At 40.7% G+C, this 26,314-nt stretch overlaps 1 protein-coding gene and 1 long non-coding RNA gene across 3 annotated transcripts in view; one reads left to right on the forward strand and one right to left on the reverse strand.

Annotated features, from left to right (window-relative positions):
- Nucleotides 1-26,314, reverse strand: part of lrba (LPS responsive beige-like anchor protein) — a 917,803-nt gene that overhangs the window by 52,424 nt on the left and 839,065 nt on the right. For both annotated transcript variants that reach the window (XM_041200623.1, XM_041200530.1), the window contains exon 52: nt 3,536-3,703. In XM_041200623.1, the coding sequence (XP_041056557.1) occupies nt 3,536-3,703 (168 nt within the window). The remainder of the gene's footprint in view (nt 1-3,535; nt 3,704-26,314) is intronic.
- LOC121284924 overlaps nt 1-26,314 on the forward strand; it is a 47,615-nt gene that overhangs the window by 11,507 nt on the left and 9,794 nt on the right. The gene's annotated exons all lie outside the window — the stretch shown is intronic.

The following is a 26,314-nucleotide window of genomic DNA, read 5'->3' on the forward strand; positions in this document are numbered from 1 at the left end:
AGAAAAACGTAATTGTGTGAAGCTAAATTACTTTTTCAATGCATTCTGAAAAGCTATACATTGTTGGTGACCTGCAAGCTCTGTAATTGTCCTGTTAAAAGGGATCTGAATCTCAGTCTACAGAAGTACTTGAACTTATTCCTTTCATGGGTGTACATTGCTTGCAGTATTGTTGCAGGCTGCAGGATAGAAAACATAGGTGGGATTTGACTGTATAAAGGCAACTGAAGTGGTGGTTAAATAGGGTTTCCATAATGGCAGACATGAGAAATTTGGGACAGAGAAAGGAACGAGAAGGAAAATATTAATGGCTGGAAACAGCAGAATATGAAATTTGGGAACTTTGAAATGATTCCTAGCTGAATTTACAATTTATTTTTACAAAAATCCATTGTTAATTTAAAATATTTATAAATTATATATTATAAATAAATTGCCTACGTAAAAATTTCACCTTGCAATGGCATCATTTTTCCAGTGGTGGCAATGTAGTCCCGTAATTTTGTGTCTTTCAACTCAGTCTACGTTGCATAGAAATTACTCTGCTCAAACAATTCTACTTCCTAAATGGCCACAAGTTCTCCTAATTAACCATAATCTTAACTTAAAGTATTGATTTAAAAATAAAGACAAACTATTAATTTAAATTGGGACTGAATCACATCTGTCCAAGCTGATCCAAGTATCCCTCACCCTCCAATCACATTTCACCTGAAGACTACACTTGGTCTTGACTTCCCCATGTTACACAGTCAGAGGAGATCAATTCGTGTAATATAAATCTATAATCATTATTTGCCAAATTATTCCTCTAAGGTACTGTGGTGTAATTTTAAGTTGAAATTATATATGTATGTGTTAATAAAGGTAAAAATAGTTTCAGTTTCAATTAGGTTTTGTTTATGAACCTTGATACCTGGGTGTCTGGCTAGGCCAATGACTAAAAGGTTTTAGGCCTTTTGGGTTTGTTTCTATATATACATTTTTAATGAGGTCTTACAACCTCTGAAGTCAAAGAGATGGGTTAAAAGAGGTTGAAAGTTTAGTGATTCTAAAGCAACACACAAAGTAGAAAAACGTTACTGTTTCCTAGCGACCGTGATCCAGTGACACAGACACAGAAAAAATTCAGAAATAGAGACGGAGTTTAGTGTGTGTCAGAAAGAGAAGACAGGGGCCTGAAGCTCTCTGGGAAGAATTCCCACAAGGCTAATGGGACAGTAGTTAACTGAGTAATCAGTTATGGGACTCAGTAAAGTGATCTTTTTAGCCGAGCTGCTATTGAGTTAAGGGAACTCATTTGTTTGCTCTGTATTTGAAGAAACAATGAGTTTAAAGTGTGGTTTTTGGGTGTCTCAGGGAGAGATAAGAGTTGGATGAGAAGCATCAAGTGAAGGTTCAGGGATCTACCAGACAAAAACCATTCGTAACTATGCCAGTCCCAAACAAGAAACAAAAACAGAATTACCTGGAAAAACTCAGCAGGTCTGGCAGCATCGGCGGAGAAGAAAAGAGTTGACGTTTCGAGTCCTCATGACCCTTCGACAGAACTTGAGTTCGAGTCCAAGAAAGAGTTGAAATATAAGCTGGTTTAAGGTGTGTGGGGGGGGAGCAAGGCAAAAGAGAGGAACGGAAATCTTGTCGCAGAAAAGAACAGAACTTCTTCAAGGAGGTAGGCATTTCTTGAAGAGCAGTGGCAGTCAATTAAACACAGAGATAAAAACAAAAAAACTGCAGATGCTGGAAATCCAAAACAAAAACAGAATTACCTGGAAAAACTCAGCAGGTCTGGCAGCAAGAAACCGTTGTATCAAGCTAGTGGTAATTCTTATTGGGTTGTATGTCGGTAAAGATATAACTGGAGTAAAGGGACAGTGGGAATTTGAATCATCATTTTCTGTTTGTACTGAGATATTTCCAACCTTTGTGTCTGGTGTAATATAGTTCATTTTTCTTGTCTTAGTAAATATTTTATTCTTTGTATTAAAAGCTCATCAGCTGACTCCTGTGAATTTGTTCAGTAAATTTCCTCCACAATTTCTAAAAAAAGGTTAGGATCTATCAAGCCAGGTTTCACTCTGGGATCTCATTTGTCCAGTAATAATAGCAGCTGGGATTATAACAGGTACAAAAACATTGTAATTTAAAATGCTATTACATTTCATGAATTATATGTCTAATGTTTTATGATGAATTAGGAATCCTAACACTGGGCTTGACATAAATGAGGGGACAGGATTAGAGCTGAAGAAGGAGCCAACAGTTGGTCACAAACACAAATGCCTAATGTAATGGGATGTGTGGGAATGCGCAATTTACACAGGAATGACTCAGTATCATTTTACTTCTGGGTTTCACATTTCCAATACACGTGAGCGTGCATGATGTGATTTCACCCCAACTATTGAAAAGACCCAGTTAAGGAATGCAATGTTGGAGGAGGTTTGGAATTCTGTACATTCAGGCTATTTCCATTACAAGGGAGATTTACATAACTCTGTACCCTGGCAAAAAATTCACCTGTTACCTGTCTTATACTTTTACCTTTAGTCAACCACAAGACCAAAAGTCTTCAGCAGCATTCTGGAAGGAACCCTCTTCTACCCATCGTGTGGGGAATTAATATTGAGATTTGCTTCTGCGTACATACATGTAGCTATAAGTGCACCAAACAATGTAACCTTGTCCAAAAACCACATTTAAATAAGCTTACTTAACATTTGAGTAAAATAAAGGGTTTTAAGAGGAAAAGAGATCATTTTGGCTTTTCACATGACTGCAAATGGTATTACAGCCAAAGCCTGAGTTTGTGAAACTCCTAGGGCTGAATTTTCTGGTCAGAGTGTGGTGGTGGGCCTGACACGCCGACGCGTAAAATAACACGTGATGCTGTCGAGCATATGTCCCGACGTCATCATGCGCCATCACGATATTTCGTTCAGCAGGCATGCGCCGGAGTCGGCTGTGTGCCTGTCGAAATGGCAACGGCCTATTAAGGCCATTAAGAAATCAATTAAAGTAGTTAAAAATGCTGCCCGTTCAGCCTTAAGGTTGGCGGACAGGCGAAAAGCCTAAGCGGCCTTAGCATTTTTCAGGAAACCTCAACCACAGGTGGGATGACGTTTCCTGAAGCTTTTATAAAATAAATAAATTCATTTTCCCACCTTTACAAACATGTTCCAACTCAGTCACATGAGGTGACATGCTTAGATAAGTTTTTACATCATTTATTGAACTGTTTTATTATCCATTCAATCTGCCCGAGGCAGCTCCATGCCTGAGGCCCCGATTCTCCCTCCTTCCCCCGCCCACACAGGTAGCGCTGAGCGCTACCAGCCGTGTATTATGCTGGGTGAGCCTTAATTGGCTCGCCCGCGTCAAATACTGCCACGCAGCTGATCGCGGGCGGCAATCGGGTCCGCACCCACCACTGCCCATCCCGCCTGCCATGGGAAAAATTCTGACCCTATATTGTTAGTTAAGAAAGAAATATCAAATAAAAACAGATTTAGATTAAGTATTTTCCTTCACTTACTGTTTGGGTATTCTCCAACGGTGTGATTTTTCCCATTCCAGTACCAGAGAAGCAGAGTTGCATCCCGTGACCCTGACAGGATGTAACAGTCACCTCCAATGTACGATTCAGATCTGGCTAAACAGGTTACAACATCCCAGTGTCCAAAAATCACTTGCGTGAATTTACCTGAAAAAATAAATCACCATAACTCAGTTTTAAGTGAACGTTCAATATTTCATGACACTGTATTGAAATTTTATTTAGTTTAACCAACAATCTTTCAGCATGTCACATACAAGTAGGAAATACAAATAGTAACCTTTTAAAAACTATAAATAGTCTCTCAAAATAAAAATCAAAAAATATTTTTAACATTAATATTTAGTACATATATTAATTAATACGATACTATGCTCTTTTAATTTACCACCCTACCAGAAAAGTGGGAGCTAATGCATTTTGGGATAAAAATCAAGGAATGGGAACATGGATCAACAGAGAGATTAGTTTTAAGTACACATGTCCTTGGTATTGCAGTATATGTAGATTAAGCCATAAAAACAACAGCAGCACTTTTAGGTTTATTTCTGTGTAACAGGCATATCAAACAAAGGAGAGCTGCAAAGGCAGTAAGTTAATCTCAGCAATGATGTATGCAAAATGGGTACATAAGTGCAGAAGGCACAAACCTACCAGATGTTACAGCGCTCTTACCAGAGTCAGAATCAACAGCGCACTCTATAAAGCAGACAGATTGGGGACATCTTTACTATACTGTGCATGTGTAAAAAGTGTGGCTTTTGTTATATTTCTTTGCGAATGGGGAGATGAGAAAGCTTCTTCATACATTATTCTGTCTTATCCACCCACTGCTCATGTCTCTCCTGCCCAGACATCATATCCTAATGAGAGAAATAGCACCTAAATGGTTTAATCTGCCCATTAATTTTTTTCAGAATGTGTGCCAAACTAGCAAAAAGGGCTGACCTGTGGTTTTCCTTCCCTAGCACCCATCCCAAATTGGTGTTTCCAGTAACTTTTTTGAATCAAGATCAGGAACTCAGTTTGTGAAGATTCAAGGTCCAAACCAAATGCTACCATACCAGTTATAGAAGATGAGGGATGAACTACGAACTCTCTTCATTTCTAGCCAAGTCATTTAGGCATGGCCTACAACTGTGTAGCTCAGTGGCAGCTAGTTTTTTCAGAGCCTTTCAAAACTCAAAATGATGTGATTTTAAAAAAATGGACTGTCTGGTTTTACATTTCATGTACATTAGTAATGAAGGTCAAAGAATAGTTCCTATCCAATCAGCATGTGGAAAGGTGGCCAGCACAGGGATATAGATCAATGCACACATGTATTCACTTATTTGCTACAGATGATGTGTATATAACTTTAAAAAGACCAGTCTGGAATGTATGCGTCAACAGAACCGTTTGAAGTTGAATACTAAGGATGTAGCAACAATCATTTCAAATACAAGAAGCACTGGCAGTATTTAAACAAAGGCACCAAAAAATGACTAATTTGTCAAAATATTCCAGAACAATGTTTAAATGATGATTATTTGATTCTTAAAAAAGCCAGATGATAACCTAAACAACCACATCAGTTGCCACTAAAGTCATATGTATAAGGAGTTATTTATTAATGATGCAGTGCATTTATCTAAAGGGCTGAAATCCATATCCATATATTTGAGGTCAAGCATTATTACCTCACTTTGTTCCATTTATCTTGAAAGAGTGCCATTGACACAAAATGTGTGGTCCCTATCAACAGAATTCTTTAATATAATAGAGGTAATCTCTGGAATTCCAGGGATAGTGCAAACCTAGAGGTTAGAGAATCATGAAAGCTGCTGCCGGATTAGATGCCACCTAGTAAGCTTGTGGAGCTAGTTCTGTAAAAGGAAGATGTTGTTGTAATATTGAAGTATAATTTACTACAGTGGGAGCATGGCAGAAAATAGTAGTTCAGCTGGTTTTGCCCCATTTGTGATAAGAACATAAGCAGGAGTAGGCCATTCAGCCCCTCAAACCTACCCCGCAATTCAGTAAGGTAATTGGTGATCTGCCCCAGGCCTCAACTCCTCTTTTGTGCCAGCTCCTCATAGCCTCAACTCCCCAATATTTCAAAAATCTATCCACCTCCTCTTTAAATATTTCAGTGATCTATCCTTGGGGAGGTGATGGCGTAGTGGTATCATGCTGGACTAGTAATCCAGAGGCCCAGGGTAATGCTCTGGAACCTAGGTTTGAATCCAGTAAAAATCTGGAATTATAAGTCTAATTATGACATGAAACCATTGTCAATTGTTGTAAAAACTCATCTGGTTCACTGATATCCTTTAGGGAAGGAAATCTGCCATTCTTACCTGGTCTGACCAGATCCACAGCAACGTGGTTAACTCTGAACTAGGGATGGCCAACAACGCTGACACCTCATGAACAAAAAAAAAGTCTCTGGGGTAGAGAATTCCAGACATTCAGTACCTTCTTGAGAGAAGAAATTCCTTCACATCTCAGTTTTAAATAAGCAACTCCTTATTATGTAACTATGTCCCCTAGTTCGAGATTCCCCCACTAGTGGAACGATCTTCTCAACATCTACCCTGTCAAGCCCCCTCAGAATCTTGTACGTTTCAATAAGATCACCCTTCATTCTTCTAAACTCTAATGAATAAAGGCCTAACCTGTTTAGCTGTTCCTGATAACTCCCTTCATCCCAGCCTTGTGAATATCTTTTGAACTGCCTCCAATGCCAGTATATCCTTTCTTAAATGCCTGGACCAAAACTACACACAGTGCTCCAGGTGTGGCCTCACCAATACCTTGAACAGTTGTAACAAGACTTCCCTATTTTTAAACTCCAACCCCCTAGCAATACAGGCCAAAATTCCATTTTCTTAATTACTTGCTGCACCTGCATGCTAACTTTGTGTTTCATGCACAAGAATATCCAGATCCCTCTCTGCTGCACTTTTTTGGGGTCTCTCTCCATTTAACTAATAGTCTGCCTTTTGATTTTTCCTATCATAGAGGTCTACAGCACAGAAAAAGACCCTTCAGCCCATCGAGTCTGCGCCAGTCAAACAAGTACCTAACTATTCTAATCCCATTTTCCAGCACTAGGCTACAGCCTTGCATGCCATGGCATCACAAATGAAATTTTGCCTTCAGATATCTGCTTGATCTCATTTCAATCATTTGTTTGTTTGCATGAGTTCAGCTCAAAGTGCATGACCTCACACTTTCCTACATTATACTCCATCTGCCAAGTTTTTGCCCACTCACTCAACCTGTCTACATCCCCTTGCAGATTCTTTATGTCCTCATCACAACATGCCTTCCCACATATTTTTGTATCAGCAGCAAATTTGGACACATTACACTCTGCCCCCTCCTCTAAGTCATTAATATAGATTAATATAGATAGTAAATAATTGCAGTCTTAGGACCGATCCTTGTGGCACTCCACTAGTTACGTCTTTCCAACCTGAAAAAGACCCATTAATCCTAACTCTCTGTCTTTCGTGTGTTAACCAATCCTCAATCCATGCGATACATTACCGCCAATACTATGAGCTCCTATCTTGTGCAATAACATTTTATGTGGCACCTTATCGAATGCCTTCCAAATACACTACATCTACCAGTTCCTCTTTATCAACTTTGCTTGTTACATCCTCAAAGAACTTTTGTAAATTTGTCAAACATGATTTCCCTTTCACAAAGCCATGTTGACTCTGTTTGATTGCGTTAAGCTTTTCTAAATGTCCTGCTATTTCTTCCTTAATAATGGGCTCTAGCATTTTCCCAATGACAGGTGTTAGGCTGATTGGCCTACAGTCTCCTGTTTTTTTTGTCTCCTCCCTTCTTGAACAGGGGGGTCACATTAGCGGTTTTCCAATCTGCTGGGACCCTCCCAGAATCCAGTGAGCTCTGGAATATCTCGACCAATGCCTCCACTATTTCTGCAGGCAGTTCCTTCAAAACCCTTGGATGCAGGCCATCAGGTCCTGGCGACTTGTCTGCCTTTAGTCCCATTATTTTCTCAAATATTTTGTCCCTCGTGATAGGGACTGTTTCAGGATCTTTCCTCCCATTAGCTCCTTGCTTATTTGATATCTTTGGGATGTTTATAGTGTCCTCCACTGTGAAGACCAATGCAAAATATTGGTTTAAATTATTTGCCATTTCCCTGTTCCCCGTTATCAATTCTCCAGTCGTATCCTCTAATATTTAGGTGTTAATTTATGCAAAATCAACAATAAAATGGAAAACAGTTACGTAAAAATTTTCTTTCTCAAATGCTAGCACTGTAAATATTACAATAACTAATCATGTATTGAAACCTCAAGTACAATAATCTTCTACTGCAGCTGGTAGTGCATGAAGATTATAATATTGCATCTACAATTTTCTCTCAGCGTGATTAAACAAGTTACCAATACAAACTGAAATGCATCACAATGTTAATTACCAGTCCTAAAATTTGAGGATGACATTGTTGGCATAACATTTAGCACAATTTAGAAGCTAATACTAAATAGCAGAAGACAAATTCAATAATCAAGGCTCCATAGGGAACACTGTCAATTACACATATAATGGAAATTGAGGCCTTTGGCTTCCTATTGAAAATTACTTTCCATGTTACAAAAATATGCTTTTCAAGATATTTTAATTCATTTAAGACAATATACATTCTTTTTAAAAAATTAAGGCAGAGATAAATTATACATTCTTATGAAGAGGAAAGACAACTGCTTACTCCAAGGAGTCCAATAAAAATTTGACACTCAACAATCCATTATTCTTAGCATATAGGTTTGATTTAAAGAGTTTGTGGTCTTGGCATGTAGCCTAACCTGCTGAGAGTGCAATTTCAGAGGCACAGCCCTCATAATTTTCAAAATCAATGGAACATTAAAGGGTATGGTCCCCTGATTTCCCTGTATATGCTCCTATTAGGCAAGGTTCTGTACTGAAAGTGGTAACTTGTCAAATTTATCTAGAGTCAACACTATCAGCGGTGCTGCAGTTCCACTTAGGGTCTCTGTACATTTAATAAGTTAATGATGAGATTGCAGCCCTTTATCTACCAATACTTATAAATATCCAATTTCATTAAGTATAATAATGCAGCATCTCTGTTACATCTAACAACAGCATCTGTATTTTATATTGCCCTTATGTTTCAGATTAAGTTTAATTAAACATTTAGGATTTCACTCAAAAAACAGCATAATTTGTTGGAATAATCTTCAATCATAACTGTCATTACATGGATTAGATCACACATTGAATTGCTCTACACTAAACCAAGATATAGCAATGGAGAAAGAAGACGTTGGTTAATATAAATATTACTATGCATGTAGAATAAAGATTTAAAAGCAAATGCTGATTGATGTCTTGAAGCTTTTTTGTTCACTTGTTCTCAGGATGTGGATGATGTTGGCATAACCATATTTATTGTCCATCTGTAGTTGGGTTCAGAAGGCCATCAGGTTCATAGCAATCATTTGTACAACTGACTGGCCTGTTAGGCACCTATAGAGGGAATTAAGCATCAAGCACATATCGTGGGATTGGATTTGTGTGTAGACTAGACTGATGAGGTAGGCAATAATAAACCACTTGGGTTTTTACGTGAATCTGGCAGCTTTCATGATTATTTTTCTAGTGGTAGCTGGCAATTACCAGATTTATTGAGCTGAATTCTGCAACTTACTATGGTGAGATTTGAACTAAGAACCATTTGATTGATAATTCAGTGCTCTAACTACAATGCAACTTTTTTTTAAATTCATGGGATGTGGGCATCGCTACCAAGACCAGCATTTATTGCCCATCCCTAGTTGCCCTTGAGAAGGTGGTGGTAAGCTGCCTTCTTGAACCACTGCAGTCCATGTAGTGTGGTTACACCCACAGTACTGTTAGGGAGAGAATTCCAGGATTTGACTCATCGACAGTGAAGGAATGGTGATAAATTTCCAAGTCAGGATGGTGAGTGGCTATGACAGGAACTTCCAGGTGGGCCACATTCCAAAGTCAGGGCTACAAGCTGAGGGATACACTAAAGCTTGGGGCTGCCACTGCAGAGGCGCTATGGGGAAAGGTCGCTGCATAAGACTTTTCAGCCATAGTGCACCAAGGGGCTCGGAATTGTATAGGCCCCCCTCCGTATGTATGACTCACACTGAATGTATGCAAAGAATATTACATGTATCACAATTATATTGAAGCACCTCAGAGTGCAACATGATCTAGGCAAATCACTTAAATACCATTGCGCTTTCCGTGATGGCCATTTTGAAACGTTTTGTAATGTTCTTTCAGATATTTTATGAATAAAGTATATTTTTCCAAAAAAAAAGGAATTTCCAGGTGGTGGTGTTCCCATGTGTCAGCTGTCATTGTCCTTTTAGATGGTAGTGGTCATGGAGGGTGCTGTCTAAAGAGTTTCTGCAGTGCATCTTCTGGATGGTACACACTGCTGCTACTGTGTGTCGGTGATTGAGGAAGTGAATGTTTGTGGAATGGGTGACAATCGAGTCGGCTGCTTTGTCCTGGATGGTGTCAAGCATCTTGAGTGTTGTTGGAGCCACACTCATCCAGGTGGGTGGAAAGTATTCCATCACACTCCTGACTTTGTCTTGTAGATAGTGGACAGGCTTTGGGTGTCAGGAGGTGAGTTATTTACCACAGGATTCCTAACCTCTGACCTGCTCTTGTAGCCACAGTATTTATATGGCTAGTCCATTCCATTTCAGCTTCTGGTCAATGATAACCCCCAGGATGTTGACAGTGGGTGATTCAGCGATGGCAATGTCATTGAACATCAAGGGCCGATAATTTGATTCTCTCTTGTTGGAGATGGTCATTGCCTGGCACTTGTGTGGCATCAATGTTACTTGCAACTTGTCAGCCCAAGCCTGGATGTTGTTCAGATCTTGCTGCATTTGGACATGGACTGCTTCAGTATCTGAGGAGTTATTCAATGGTGAACATCATGCAATCATCAGTGAACATCCCCACTTCTGACCTTATGATGGAAGGAAGGTCATTGATGAAGCATCTGCAGATGGTTTGGCCAAGGACACTACCCTGAGGAACTCCTGCAGTGATGTCCTGGAACTGAGATGATTGACCTCCAACAACCACACCCATCTTCCTTTGCGCTCGGTGTGACTCCAACCAATGGAGAGTTTTTCCCCTGATTCCCATTAACTCCAGTTTTGCTAGGGCTCCTTGATGTCACACTCAATCAAATGCTGCCTTGAAGACAAGGGCAGTCACTCTCACCTCACCTCAGGAGTTCTGCTCTTTTGTTCATGTTTGAACCAAGGCTGAGATCAGGAACTGAGTGACCCTGGCAGAACCCAAACTGAGTGTCTGTGAGCAGGTTATTGCTAAGCAAGAGCCACTTGATAACGCTGTTGGTGACCCCTTCAATCAATTTACTGATGATTGAGAGTAGACTGATGAGGCAGTAATTGGTCAGGCTGGATTTATCCTGCAATTTTCTATATTGCAGGGTAGATGTCAATGTTGTATCTGTACAGGAACAGCTTGGTTAGGAGTGCTGCAAGTTCTAGAGCATAAATCTTCAGTACTATTGCCGGGATATTGTCAGGACCCATAGCCTTTGCACTGTCCAGTGCATTCAGTCATTTCTTGAGATCACGTGGAGTGAATCGAATTCGCTGAAGACTGGCATCTCTGATACTGGGGACCTCGAGAGAAGGCTGTGATGGATCATCCACTCAGCACTTCTGGCTGAAGATCGTTGCAAAGGCTTCAGCCTTATCTTTTGCACTGATGTGCTAGGCTCCCCTAACATAGAGGATGGGGATATTTGTGGAGCCTCCTTCTCTAGTAAGTTGTTTTATTGCCCATTACCATTCACGACTGGATGTGGCAGGACTGCAGAGCTTCGATCTGATCCATTGCTTGTGGAATCACTTAGTTCTGTCTATTGCTTGCTGCTTATGCTGTCGGTGCTGTTCCTGGCATGCCCTCCTGCATTCTTCATTGAGCCAGGTTGATCCCCTGGGTTGGTGGTAATGGTAGAGTGGGGGATATGCTAGGCTGTGGGGTTGCAGGTTGTGTTCAAGTACAATTCTGCTGCTGATGGCCCACAGCGCCTCGTGGATGCCCAGTCTTCAGTTGCTAGATCTGTTCAAAATCCATCCCATTTAGCATGCTGGTAGTGTCACACAACCTAATGGAGGACATCTTCAATGTGAAGACGGGACTTTGTCTCCACAATGACTGTACGGCGGTCACTCCTACCTACTGTCATGGACAGATGCATCTGTGGCTGGCAGGTTGGTGAGAATGAGGTCAAGTAACTTGATTTGCTCACCAGCTGCCACAGATATAGTCTAGCAGCTATATGCTTTAGGACTGGGCCTGCTCGGTTTGTAGTGCTAAGCTACTCTTGGTGATGGACATTGAAGTCCCCCACCAAGAGTACATTCTGTGCCTTTGCCATCCTCTGTGCTTCCTCCAAGTGATGTTCAACATGGAACAGCACTGATTCAATAGCTGAGGGGGTGTGGTACGTGATGATCAGCAGGAGGTTTCCTTGCCCATGCTTGACCTGGTGCCATAAGACTTCATGGGGTCCAGAGTTATGTTGAGGACTCCCAGGGTGACTCTCTCCTGACCGTATACCACTGTGGTGTCACCTCTGCTGCGTCTATCTTGCTGGTGGGACAGGACATACTCAGGGATGGTGATGGCAGTGTCTGGGACATTACTTGTAAGGTATGATTCCGTGAGTATGACTATGTCAGGCTGTTTGTTTCACGTTTGAAATGGCAAGAGGGCAGCCAGGATTTTCACAATTTAAAACAGTGAGAGGAGAGCCAAGATTTCTACAGTTTAAAATAGCGAGAGGAGAGCTGGGAGCACACGGAGAGCGGACCTGCGTGAGAAGGGCAGCTGCAGCAGGAGATAAAAAACCGGCTATTCCTACCTGTCAGGGCCAAAGTGCGACGCCATAGGAAAACAGATAGGTGATTGGTGAGTATCTCGTGTGTCTCTTTTGATTGGTCAAGTGGTTTAAATCAAGAGACGTTATTACAGCTGAAGAGTACAGTTAAGAAATTCACTTTTAAACTATTTAACATCCAAATTAATTAATTAAACAGAATAGAGATGGCTGGACAGGCGATGTGTTGCAGCTATAGTATGTAGGAACTGGTGAACGTTGGTGTGATCCACAGTGACCACATCTGCAGCAAGTGTTGGCTGCTCGAGGAACTTCAACACACCAGGTAGGGGGAGAGTTACCTGGACACTGTGTTTCAGGAGGCAGTCACACCCCTTAGATTAATTACACCAAATTTGGTCCATGGTCAGGGACAGGAGGGTGTGACTGTGAGTGAAGCAGGTATGTGGATCCATAATTTAGCTTTGGAGGAGCCTTAGCCAGTCCCCTTGACCAATAGGTATGAGGTTCTTGTTCCTGGTGTGGACGAGGGCACAGACTGCAGGGAGGATGAGCGAACTGACCACAGCACATGGTACAGAGTGCCATTCAAGTGGGGGGAGAAAAGAGAATTGTAGCAGTAATAGGGGATAGCATAGTTTGGGGAATAGATACTGTTTTCTGCAGAAAAGGCAGAGTCCCGAAGGCTGTGTTTCCGACCTTGTGCCAAGGTTAAAGACATCTCTTCTAGGCTGGAGAGGAACTTGGAGTGGGAAGGGAAGGATCCAGTCGTCTTGGTATACATAGGTACCAACAACATAGGTAGGACTGGGAAAGTGGTTCTGCAGAAGAAACTGTGAATGTATTCTTTTAATCGGGGAAAAAACCAACATGGCTGCACGTAAACAGGCAAGGTTCTGAGATTTGGCGGTGGTATAACTGGATTGTTAACTGAGAAATATTCATTGTTCACTTTGTGAATATAATGGTAACAGTGAATTAAGTCACATTAATGTAGATGTCAAATTGTTGTGATTGGTTTTGCAGCATTGGCAGATGTACGGAGATGTGGACAGATTTGATTTCTCTCTTTATCTGGTGGGGATCATAGTGACTGTACAGTTGAAAAAACCATCAGGTAGAACTGTTCAATCACAAATGCTCAGCAGAATTTTAAAGGGCAATTTGACACTTACCACCACCATGAGCAGCATTGTAAAATGTATTTGTCAATAATCACTGTGACTCTATCTCCTTCCCTGGTGCAATTTGAAAAAAGCTTGCTGTGAATTAAAAGAAACATCTATTTGTCCTGGCCTAAACTGTTCTCAGCCATGTCTATTATACACCCAAAGATGTTGAAGCTTAATGATAATTTGAAAAACAATCAATTCCCCTATTTTTTTTAATAGCTTCGTTTTGCTTTTTAATTTCCTTGCTCCCAAGTCTCATCTATTGTCAATCTTATGATAGAAGGAATATACATCTGCTCAAGGGAGCACAAAATTCAAGGCTGACACTCCAGATGTGTGCTGCACTATCAGAGCTGCCGTCTTTCAGATGAGATGTTAAACCAGGGCCTCATTTGCCCTCTGAGGTGGACATAAAAGATCCCGTGTCACTTTTTTGAAGAGGGGAGTTATCCCCGTGGCCCTAGCCAATATTTATCACTCGATCAACATCTCAAAAACAGATCATCTTGCAATTAATCACATTGCTGTTTGTGGGAGTTTGCTGTGTGCAAATTGGTTGCCACATCTACATTAACAGTGTTTACACTTCAAAAGTACTTAATTGGCAGTAAAGCATTTTTGGATGTCCTGTAATCATGAAAGGCACTATGTAAATGAATGTCTTTCTTTCTTTCCACTTTTCACTTCCTTTGAGGAAGTAACTAGCCTTCACTTGATGATATGGTTAAGAATAGGCTCATCAAAGCATCAAAAATGATGGAATACTGTGGCCCTGTATGGCAAACTGCCAAGAAAATCTCATTCTTGCTTCTAAACTTATTACAGTGCAAAGCCACCCATACTGGCAGATTCAAAAATAGGCCACTGTGAGCTTTATCTGTTTATCATAATACCAAAAGGATGGGGCAGCCACTTGCAAGATTATGACTATTAATAGATTGTCAGATTGAAGCAGCACTGGAACAGCCGCTATCACTTCAGTCAGATCTTTGGATTTATACCAGGAACATAAGAGCTTCTGTAATTGTACATCAGCAACAATAACTTGCACTTATTTAACACCATGAAGTACAAAAAGTCCTCAGGGTTTTCACAGAGGCATAATCAGGCCAAAATCAATGTTAAGACAAAGGGTATGTTAGGAGGGGCTATCAAAAGCTTAGTCAAATGGGGCAGTTATAAAGGGTGCCATAAAAGGAGGACAGGAAGAGAAAGGTTTAAGGAAAGTATTGCAGAATGTGAGCCCTGAATGGCAGTGGTGGAAGGAAGGGAAGGTAGGGAAGGAGGGTGCATAAAGACCAAAGTCAGAAATCCAGAGTTCGGAGGGTGGGGATATAGGACTGGGGGAGGTTTCAGAGATGGTTGGGGGGGGTGAGGGATGGGTGGTGCAAGGCCATGAAAAGACAAGCATGATAATTTTAAATCTGAGGCATTGGGTGGACCAGAAGCCAACATAGCTCAACAAGTATAAGTGCGAGAATAGGAGGGACATGATCCGGGATATATGGGAAGCAGAGTTTTGGATGGGTTGAAGTTTGTGGAGGGTGAAAGATGGGAGGTATGCCAGGAGAACATTGGAACAGTCAGATCTGGAGGTGACAAAAGCATTGGTGAGGATTTTGGTGGCAGAAGGCTGAAGCAGGAGCACAAGCAGGAGATACGGAGTTCAAAATAAGCAGTCTTTGTAATGGAGGAAATATGGGGTTGGAAGCTTAACTTTGGGTCGAACACTTTGTTTCAGTCTTAAGACATTAGCTAGGGAGGGGGATGGACCTAATGGTGAAGATACTAAAATTTTTGATTGCCGAATAACCTGCTATCTATTTCCAATCACAAATTTGTTGCACGTACTTTCAACCATGATTCCCCATTTTTTTTTTTGCCTGAAGTCATGCATCTATTTTTCCTAAAGTATAGATAATAATGTGAACTACTTCACTGTATGAATTTATTCTTCAGACATTTTCTATCAAAATAACTCAGTAAGTAACTCCTTAACACACAAGAGAACGGTGTTGGAAGGAGTTGGCTACAAATTTGACAAACATACACATAGTGGGAAGGACATTAAGTACTTGCTGCAAATAACTAACTTTTCATTTCGCCATTGTCTGAAATGGCATCATCTTCCTCAACTATTTTGTTCATTTGTATTACATCAGCAAAATTTTTATGGATAGTAACTTTCTAAAAATAGGACAAGGCTGGGGAACTATTCCTTAGGCATTCAGCTCTGAACTGCACTATAACACTATACTTCATATCAACTCTTCTAGTGACCAGAAATTTGTGGAGAACAAGGACCCAGAATTTAAACTGGTAAGAATATGTTCACCAATAGAAAAAAAGGAAAAACAATGAAATAGTAAAGATTGGGTAAGACAGAAATGTCATCCATTAAGAATTTACAATGAGGTATCTCTGGAACCTGGCTGGATAATAGTGTTGGCTAATAGTTGGCTAATTGGATCGAAAGTGCATTTGAAAAATTGCACAGTATTCTCTTTGTGAGGAGAATTTGGACAATATGTAAGCCATTGGTTCATTTACTCAATAGCTTATTGACATCTGGGCTAATTCCCTTGGAATTGGAGGGTGGCTTACACAGTGTCATTATTTCAGACAAATGGAACCCAAGAAAATCAGGCCTCTGTCTTCAACTTTGGAAGTAGGGAGGCTGCTACAAACCATAATATAGGATATTGTATTACGATCCCCAGCTGAGGTTACCACTGGACAAGTCTGATCCCAGGGTGGAACCCAACTTGATAGAACCTAACTTTTATTTATTTGTTTAGATACATGGAGAGCTACTAAATTGAATCATCAATGTCATCTAATGAACTTTTAATAAGAGCATAAACATTTATCAAACAAGAAAAGATGAACCATATTACAACACTTCTTCATCCACAACTATACCTTTACAGATATATACAGATTTGTAAGAATAACACAAGTTACAAAAGCTATCTTATGCTCTAATGTCCACAGTAAGTACACATTCCATGTAAACCATTAGGCGACCTGTGGTCAGACACACCACACTCTGAAACCATGCGACAGATGCCACCTCAACCAGATGCTATGGATCTCTCATCAACTCCCCCCAGACATTTGTCACACCGTGAGCCAACCGGTCTTACTGAACTCCCTCTTTCAGACGAGGGTTTCTAATCTCAACTCTCCAAGGACTCACTTTGGAATTTTCTCCCAAACAAGCACTTTTCCTCAAGACGCCTTACACAAGGGTTCACCTCCAGGGTTTCGAAATTTCCTTCTGATGTTCCTCTCCCCTGGGTCATCACATGCACTCAAGCTTTCTTCCATGCACTCTCTCTCACCGACTCAGCCTTAACAGTACACCACTGCTTCACATGCCCATAGCAAAGAGTTACAGACCTCGGTTGTCTCTTTGGACCTTCTGGCTTCTAACAAGCCTTTGTCTCTTTAAGCTTGAAGCCTTTCTCTTTGCTCCTTACTTTCACTTCCACAGAACAGGACCTTTTCCTTCCTTTAATGAGTTCTTGAGACTTTCTCCTAGTTCTGTCTCACTCCTTTGGCTTTGGGACCTTTTGGAAAATATAGTCTCTCTGTAGTTCCCTCTGCCAGTGTCCAGTCTCTCCTGGCAGCTGTTTTCAAACCAACTGTATCTTGGGACTGTCTATCTGCTCCTTCTAGGTTGCTTCTGCCTGGCAGTTGTCTTCAAAACTAACTGAACTCAAACAGCTTCCAAATCAAACTGCTGTTTCTAGTTTCTTCTGTGTGCATGTCTGTGGGAGGGGCCTGCCACTCAGGACCCCTGTTGCTAGGCAACAGTTCAGTTTTTCCTACTCTATGTTTGCTTAACTTCCCCAATAGTCATAAAGCTCTCATTAGAAATGCAGGCACCTTTTAAAGTAAAACTAAAACTCAAATTAACCTTTTCTTAACACAAACTTAAACTTTAAAGCTAAAACCCATTTCTAATACCCACAAATACAAATATAACTTACTTAAACTATGTCTATTTCCCAACAATAATATATGATTACTTGAAGAATTCTGCATAGCCAACATTGCTTTCAGAAAATTGAGTTAATTGAGGAAATAACCAGAATAGTGGATAAGGATGTTATATACCTTGACGTCCAAAAACTATTTGATTAAGTAATATATATATATATATATATATCTATATATACAGTTACTAGAAACAATTTATATCTCATGGAATTATAGAGCAGTTATTATATTGGATAGGTAGCTGGTTGAGATGATCTTTGTAGAGCTTTGTTATTAATGGAAGTGAATATGATTGTGGCCTAAAAATAAGCAGAGTCTTATAGGGCTTTGTTTTGGGTTGTTGCTGTTCACCAATTTAATTTATGATCTTAATGAGGGCCTATACAGAACTATTAATGAATTAATAGATAATACACAAATGCGCACTGAGTTTAGTCATTTAGAATAAATTGATGGATTGTAGGCCAACACAGATAAATTATGTGAATATGGCAGATGTCATTTAATGTGGTTAAGTGCAGTGTCATGCACTTGGGATTAGGAGATTCCAGGCATGTTTCTACTCCACAGGGGTACCTCTCAAAGGCAACTGATTTAAGAAGTTGGAGAGAAATTTCCTTAGTTCCTTCCTGAATTAGCTGCAGGTTTTGTTTTTGGTTTTTCACCTCACCCAGGAGATCATTTTGACACAAGGTGGAGTAAACAATGTGCAAAGTTTTATTATCTACCAGATGGTGCAGACTTCATGAATCTGGTGGTGGTTCAGTTTGCTCTTACAGCCTACATTATCTTTGGAAACTCATTCCACTCAACTTCCTTTTACTAAAGTGGGTGTTATCAATGCAACGATGCCTAGTCAGAAGGCTCCAAACATGATATCTCTTCTCTTATAGGCTCCCCCCAATGTTCTCCTTTTCTTTTCTAAAGGCGTTAATCCATTCCATAATGATGAGCAACCATCGAGTGACATCTGACCGCTAAAAGAGAATAGTGGCAGCGTAATGGAGCAATCCAATTGTCCAATATCTCAGCGAATACATCTTCCAGGAGTCACAGCTGGATAAAACTCATAAACAAGGACCTTGGCTGATTTGAACAACAAGGATTTTAATATAAGTCACGAATGCAGAAAAACTTCTCCTATTTTCACAGAGGGGAAAAGGAGCAGTCCACTATTCACTTTTAGCAGTCAGATGTCACTCGATGGTTGCTCATCATTATGGAATGGATTAACGCCTTTAGAAAAGAAAAGGAGAACATTGGGGAGGAGCCTATAAGAGAAGAGGTATCATTTTTGGAGCCTTCTGACTAGGCATCGTTGCATTGATAACACCCACTTTAGTAAAAGGAATGGAGTGGAATGGGTTGGGTGGGTTAGAAGCGTTGACTGAAAGCTTAGTCAAAGAGATTGGTGGAAAGAAAGGTAGAAGTGTGAAGGCATTTGAGGAGAGAATCCCATAGAGTAGATCAAGGTGGCTGAAGGCACCACTATTGAAGGTGAAGCGAACGGATGCATAGGAAATCAGAGTCAGAGAACCAATGCATGCAGGAGGATATACTGGACTTGAGCAATCTGTAGATTAGGAGGAGAATCTGTTGGGAAATAGGAAGCCAGTGCAAATCAGCAAGGGGGTCACAGGGTGATGTATGAATGGGCATGTGACAGGATATAGGTAGTTGAGTCAAGAGAAGGCATTTCTACCCCTCCTCACTTGTCTTGTAATCCCAGAATGCTACTCTAGCTGAAAAGAGCTCATTTAGAACTGTCCAAGAATTGAAATTGTTTCATACCAGTCACCCAGTAAGCAATTAGGGAATTGGCCTTGAAAAACATTTAAATTAATGGTGGCAATGAAATGATTTAGAAAATGTAAGTAATTGCATTAAAAAGTCTAAAGTTAAACACATTTTCAACTATGCTTTCCATATTATCTTCAGTGTCATTTTTCAAATTTATATAAATAAATCTCATCTTTGTTTCCTTTTGAGTTGGCTACATGTATACCGATTAAATGTAAATGTGTTGACTTAAAGATTTCTACAGAGACAAATGTCTGGTGATAGGGATTATGGTTGGGTATACCCATGAGTGCATACATGCAAATCCCAAACTAACAAACTGCTAACTGCATCTGTAATCAATCTTTTGATTAGCCTTATTTCCATAATGAAAAAGCTCCTTTAGTGCGCATCTGTAGTAGCATATGTTTTAAGGGGGTCACTTGTAAGTGTGGTCTTAATTGTGCCACAACTCAGGGAATCACACCGCTAATGCAGGATGTGGTTCAAATAATCCATTTTCAGATAAATTACAAATCAAATATCCAACTAATCAAACACAGTAAAAAGCAGCACAAACCATTAAAGAAGAACCAGTAATCAGCAGAAAACCAATCTTAGCTACCAGTCATGAACCAATAAGTTGCCCAGAACTGAGTTAATCACATAATTTTCCAAATTCTTTTATTAGATATGCTGTTTCCTGCAGACAGTAACCATATGTAAACCTAAAGTAGCATTAATACCACTGATAAAAAATTACAACTGAAATAATTCACAAAAATCTAAGTTATCCTTAAAATTGATCATTTCTGTTGAATATGCTTTGTTAAAGTCTACTTTTTATTACATGCCTAGGGCTTAAGATCTGTCCCCTTCCTGCAATTTCTACATTTTCTATAACCTGCCTATCTCAATATTCCCTGAGTTTTGCACATGCACAAGGTCTGAATTTGCATGACCCAAGTCTGACTCAGTGTTACCTGCCTATGAGCAATGTTACCAACGAGCCACTCATTTTGTACAATAGCTCAGATCTTCCAATCCCCAGAGGGTCGTACCCTAGAGGTGCCCCGGAAGATGCACTGGAGGACCTCTCTGAAATTCCCACATAAGGACTTCGTGGGAATTGCCTGGGAAGTTTCAGCTTCTACCCTGCATCTGGAACCCTCCGAACTCTGATTTAAAGTTGGAGACTTCAGATGGTTCCAATTTACTTAGCAGAATAGTTACCTGGAAAAAGTTGGAAGGATTAAAACCAGTTCTAACTGCTGGGTAACTATAACGCTGACTCCCCCGACCCCACACTAGACCAACCTGCCCCCGTCCCCCCAACTATCCTCCCGAAGCCCCTGACTAACCCCCCCACCACTCCGACTACCCTCCTGTTTCCCCCAACTAAACCTTCACCACACCGGCTATCCCACAAACCGCAACACCCCCCCCGACTAACCCCCCAACCATCCTCCCCACCCCTCTACTACCCTTCCACTCCCGACAACCTGCCAAACACCCAACCACCCAATCCACCTTACCACCCCACCCACTAGGCTTACACACTTACCTCCTCTCCTAGCTTGTCGAAGTGGCTACACTACACTCAAGGCCACAGGAGCAGCTACACTCCACATTTCCCAGCAAGCCTGGGTGGAAATCTGGGCGAGAAAAGTGGAGCTCCACCCTGAGGTAGGAAAATAGGGGTGGAGTGACAATCTGATGGTGATTGCCACTCCACGGAAGATTTGGTCCAATGTTTATACTTAACAGTTAATTATTTACATATGCTACATTCTATTATGAATTATTAACTGTGATTAATTCAGCTGTCATCTCTTTGTTGACAGGAAAGAAAGCAGAGATTTATTGTTATCAAGAATGGACTCATTGTTGAGTTGCTTGCCTCTTTATTTCTATTAATAAAAAAAGTTAAAACATTCTTCTCAACTATTTTTGAACTTTATTAACATAAAAACTTGGAAAGTGCATATCAGTGAACTTTTGACCATTTTACAAATCTAATTTTTGTTTGTTTAAATTTATCAGTTGGAAAATTCTCAAATTTCACAGGCTGGGGTCACAATTTCCTGACATGCACCTGGCACATGCAGAACGAGAAACTACGCACCCCCAGCCCTCTCATTGCTGAATCAGATATCCTTAAATGCTTTCAAGCAGGAATATAAAAGTGGAAACCAGCTGACAATGGAGAAAGCAGTAAGGGACTCCCAGGATAGAAGAGGGAGGTCAGAGAGGAAGAAGGGCAGGAATGCAGTGGAGGGTTTGGACTTGATGTTTCAAAAAAAGGCCAAAGGCCATTAAGATTTCATTCTCCTGGGTTTCTTTCCTTCACAAGTCTGCTGGATCAACCCCACAGCCCTCCACCACTCCCCTACCCTCCTGCCCCTACAAGGTGGAACAAGCAATTCTCAATAGTGCAGTGCCAGGTTTGAGCCTGAATGTTGTAAAATGCCCCTCTTTATCCCAGTGGTCTCCAACAACCCACACTAGTTTATTTCCACATTGCCAGGTTGCAGAACACCTTCTCGTGCTCACAAATTTCGAGGCAGCAGCCTGATTCTAGAACTGCCTGAATGCTCTCTGATCTTGAAAGCCTCAAATCCCAATGTTCCCAGATTCTAAAACCCCTTTCCTAATGATCCCAGGAAACAGGACTTACTCCCACATTACCGTTGCCTCCTACTCCAGTGTTTTTGAACACCTTTAACCTTCCCAATTATCCAAGGTCTAGAGGCTCTTCTCAAAAAAACTCTAGACTCAGAGACCCAATCCCAGCAGTGCATATCAGAAAATTGCACACCTTCAGCCCATGAAATGTTGCCCTTTAGTGCATTATCAGTGATTTTGTCAATCTACTCCTGTCCTTAAATCCTTTGAATCTGAGAGTAACAACATGGGAGATATTCTAGCAATATGTTAAAATCATTTTTGTATACATTTCATACTAGAGTTGCCTCAATTCATACTGCTATACATCTTTAAATCATGCTTTTGCCATCCACGCTTTTTTGAATTGACTCAAAATAAAATTATAGCATATTAGAACTGAAGAGGTAAGGAATTCACAAATCAAAAATAAAGAATGTGACTACCATGGAAAAACTTCTGAGGATTCATGAAAATAACCATAACCAGCCTGGAGAATCCACCAACAATAACAATTAAACACATGATGAACGGACTATCACTCAAATGTTTTTTTGAAAGTAAATGATTCCTATTTTTTCCCCTCAGTAACTGCAAATTCTCATGTTCAAGATAAAGTTTTAAACAAAATATTTTAAAAGCAATGTTTCTCAATTATATGATTCAGTTTCTCTTTTGTTTTCTTTAATATCTTCCTCTAAGTTTTAACTTCAAGGCTTCAACCAAAGTCTCAAAAGCCTGAGTTTTGACTGGATATTGCTCCCAGGACTGCTGCAGTTATTAACTACATCTGTGCATGCTGAACATGTGCACCTTATAGAATTTCTCAGCATGCATCTGAGATTAAGCACACTGTACCTCCTCCCATTATGTTAGAATTTGAGAGATTCGCTGACTTATTCAAAAGACTTTGAAACAAACTGGAGATTAAATTCTCAAAGCTTTATTTCACAGAAGATCATGGTCAAAATATTAACAATAGCTCCTTTTCTATCCTGAACTGTTTACTGACACAAATGATTAACAGCACCTGCAGTTTCTTTGTTTTCATTTAGAAAACAAAATGAGAAACAGCTGAAACTGGTCACAGCAAAGGTTATGGTCTTCAACAACATCCCTTCTGTAGTGCTGTAGACATGTGCTTCAGAACCAGCTGTGTCCTAAGCTAAATTGTTCCAGCACAGCCACAACACTGCCATCTGACCAACAATGTGGAAATTGTCCAGCACGTTCTGTCACAAAAATGCCAAGCAAATCTGAGCTTGCCAATTGTCACCCTGTCAGCTGACACCCACTCATCAGTAATGGAAGGAGCCATCAACAGTGCTATCAAGTGACAATAGCTCAAGGATGCTCAGTTTGTGTTCCATCAAAACTTTGGTCCAAACATGGACACAAGAGCTGAATTCCAGAAGTAAAGTGACAATGCCTATCCTGGACATCAAGGCAGCATTTAATAGTGTGTGGCACCAAGGAATCGAAGTAAAACTGAAGTCAATAGTGATCGGGGGAACCCCTTCAGTAGCTGAAGTCAAAGCTGGCACTAAAGGAAGGCAGTTGTAGTTGTTAGAGGCCAATAATCTCAGCCCAGATCATTGCTGCAAGGCAGCATCCATTCGTCTGATGGTCACCATTACCGAGACTACCTTTTTATTTCAAATTTAATTATTGAGTTTAAATTCCACCAGCTGCCATGGTGGGATTTGAATTCATGCCTCCGGTGCATCAGTCCGGGCCTCTGGATGACCAGTCCAATAACATTATCACTATGCTACAATCTCCGGTCCAGTCTGTGCCTGCAAACAGCACGATCTGAACAATATTCAGGTTAGGGCTGATAAGTGGCTAATAGCATTTGTGCCAACATGTACCAGGCAAGGACTAACACCAACAAGAGAGATTCTAACTAGCTCCTCTTGACTTTCAACAACATTACCATTGCTAAATCCTGCACCTTTAATTTGAAATCTAATTGGACTAGCCATATAAATACTGTGGCTACAAAAGCAAGTCAGAGATTGGGAATTTTGCAACGAGTACCTCACCTAACCAAAGCCTATCCATGATCTACAAGGCACAGGTCAGGAGTGTGATGGAATACTCTCCACTCTAGATGAGTGCAGCTCCAACAACTCTCAAGAAGCTCAACACCATGTAGTACAAAGCAGCTCACTTGATCAGTATGCTATCCACCACCTTAAACATTCACTCCCTCTCCCACTGATGCACAGTTTGTACCATCTACAAGATACACAGCAGCAATTTGCCAAACCTCCTTCGCCAACACTTTCCAAATTCACAACGTCAATCACCTAGAAGAACAAGGGCAGCAGATACATGGAACACTACCACTGCCACCACATGCAAATTCCCCTCCTTTCCACAGCCTAGCTAAACCTTATGATACTTTAATCACTGTTCCCCAAGTGTTTCCCTACTAACACTTGATCCACTTGACCAACTCATTCCCCAGATCCAAATCCAGCAATGCCTCCTTCCTTGTTGGATCAGAATTGTACTGATTAAGAACATTTTCCTGAACACACTTTTGAAACTCTTTCCCCTCTGTCCTTTACACTATTGCTATCTTGGTCAATATGAGGATAATTTAAATCCTCCATTATCACTATTCATTAGTTTTTGCACCTCTCTGTAATTCCCCTGCAAATTTGCTCCTCTGTCTCCCACTAGTTGGTAGCCTATGGAATACACCTAATATATCATTTCTTTACACTTAACCAAATAAATTCTGTCCCAGGCTTCTCCAGGATATCTGCTCTTTCCTGCACAGTAATTTTCTCTTTAATCAATAATACCGCCACTCCCCCTTTCATTCATTCCCTAATTTTTGTGAGCACCTTGTACTCAAGAATATTTAGTGCCTAGTACAGTCATTTTGAGACACAGGTCTCAGTTATCGTCACATTATTATATTTCCATGTGACTATTTGTGCCTGGAGTTCACCAATCTGATTTACCATGCTTTGTGTGTTTATGTACATGCACTGTTAAGCTAATTTGGAGCTTAGTGCATTCTCTCTTGGTCCCACCCTACCTAATATCTTAATATTTCTTACTCTCATGCTATCTGTCCCCATTAATTCTTCTGTAGATTGTTTCTCCTTTCTAATGCTACATCCTGGTTCCCATGTCCTGTCAGGTTAATTTAAACCGCCCCCAACAGCAGGACCAAATTGTCCTGTAAGGGCATTGGCCCTGCCTCTATTAAGATGATTCCCATCTGGCCTCTGTAGATCTAACCTCCCACAAAACCAATCCCTATGTCAGAGGAATCTAAAGCCCACCCTTGTGCATCATTTCTCCAATCACGCATTCATCTGCTTTATCTGCCTATTTCTGTACTCACTAGCGTGTTAGAACATAAGAGGAGTGGTCATGGTGTAGGGTCTAGGAATAGTAGAATAGAGATACAAAGGGGAGTTGAGGGGAGACCAAGGTGGAGAAGGTATAAATAGCGTTAGTGAGTCAAAGACAAGACCAAGCTAGGATAGATGGAGAGGGGAAGCAGGCTTCTGTCTACCAACCCATGACAGTCATTAACAGATGATCAGCAGGGAGTCAAAGTAGGGTTAGGCTAAACCAGGGGCCAAAATAGAGTGAGGAGGAGAGTGGGATGTGTTTGTAGACAGTATAAAGGGGAATGATTAGGAGAGGCGATAGAAGTGAGAAGGTAGCAGGAAGAAAAAGTGTGCATTGGGGCAAAAATGGGTATGGCATACAATGGGAATCATTGAGGCGAGGTAGAGAGTTGTGGGGGGGGAGATGGGTTGGTTTGGAGAGGGGATTGATCTAATGACCAGGACAGGTGCTGAGAAGTGAGCCAACAGTTGCATGTTGCAATTTCCCTGCACCTTCAGAAAATGCAGCTTGTAGCCCTCAGCATCTGCTTTACCTATCTCATCATCTCCCACCCAACAGGAAACAAGAAAAAGATAGAAAAGCAGAGACAGACAAATTGCTAACAGGTTTCACGACATTGTGAAATACCGCCAAACACGCCCGCCACCAACGGGCATGGAAAATTCTGCCCCATATATTTTGACTTACTGCGTGTAATGTCTTGGATATCAAGGGTGCAAATTATTGAAGAATAATATATATTTTGCCATTAACAGTAGGAGAATATTGGCATTAGATTTTCAGAAAACAGGTAGATACAGTAGCTTGTATATTTTTATGTCGCAT

This window comes from Carcharodon carcharias, chromosome 1 (assembly GCF_017639515.1).
Source record: "Carcharodon carcharias isolate sCarCar2 chromosome 1, sCarCar2.pri, whole genome shotgun sequence".
Lineage (NCBI taxonomy): Eukaryota > Metazoa > Chordata > Chondrichthyes > Lamniformes > Lamnidae > Carcharodon > Carcharodon carcharias.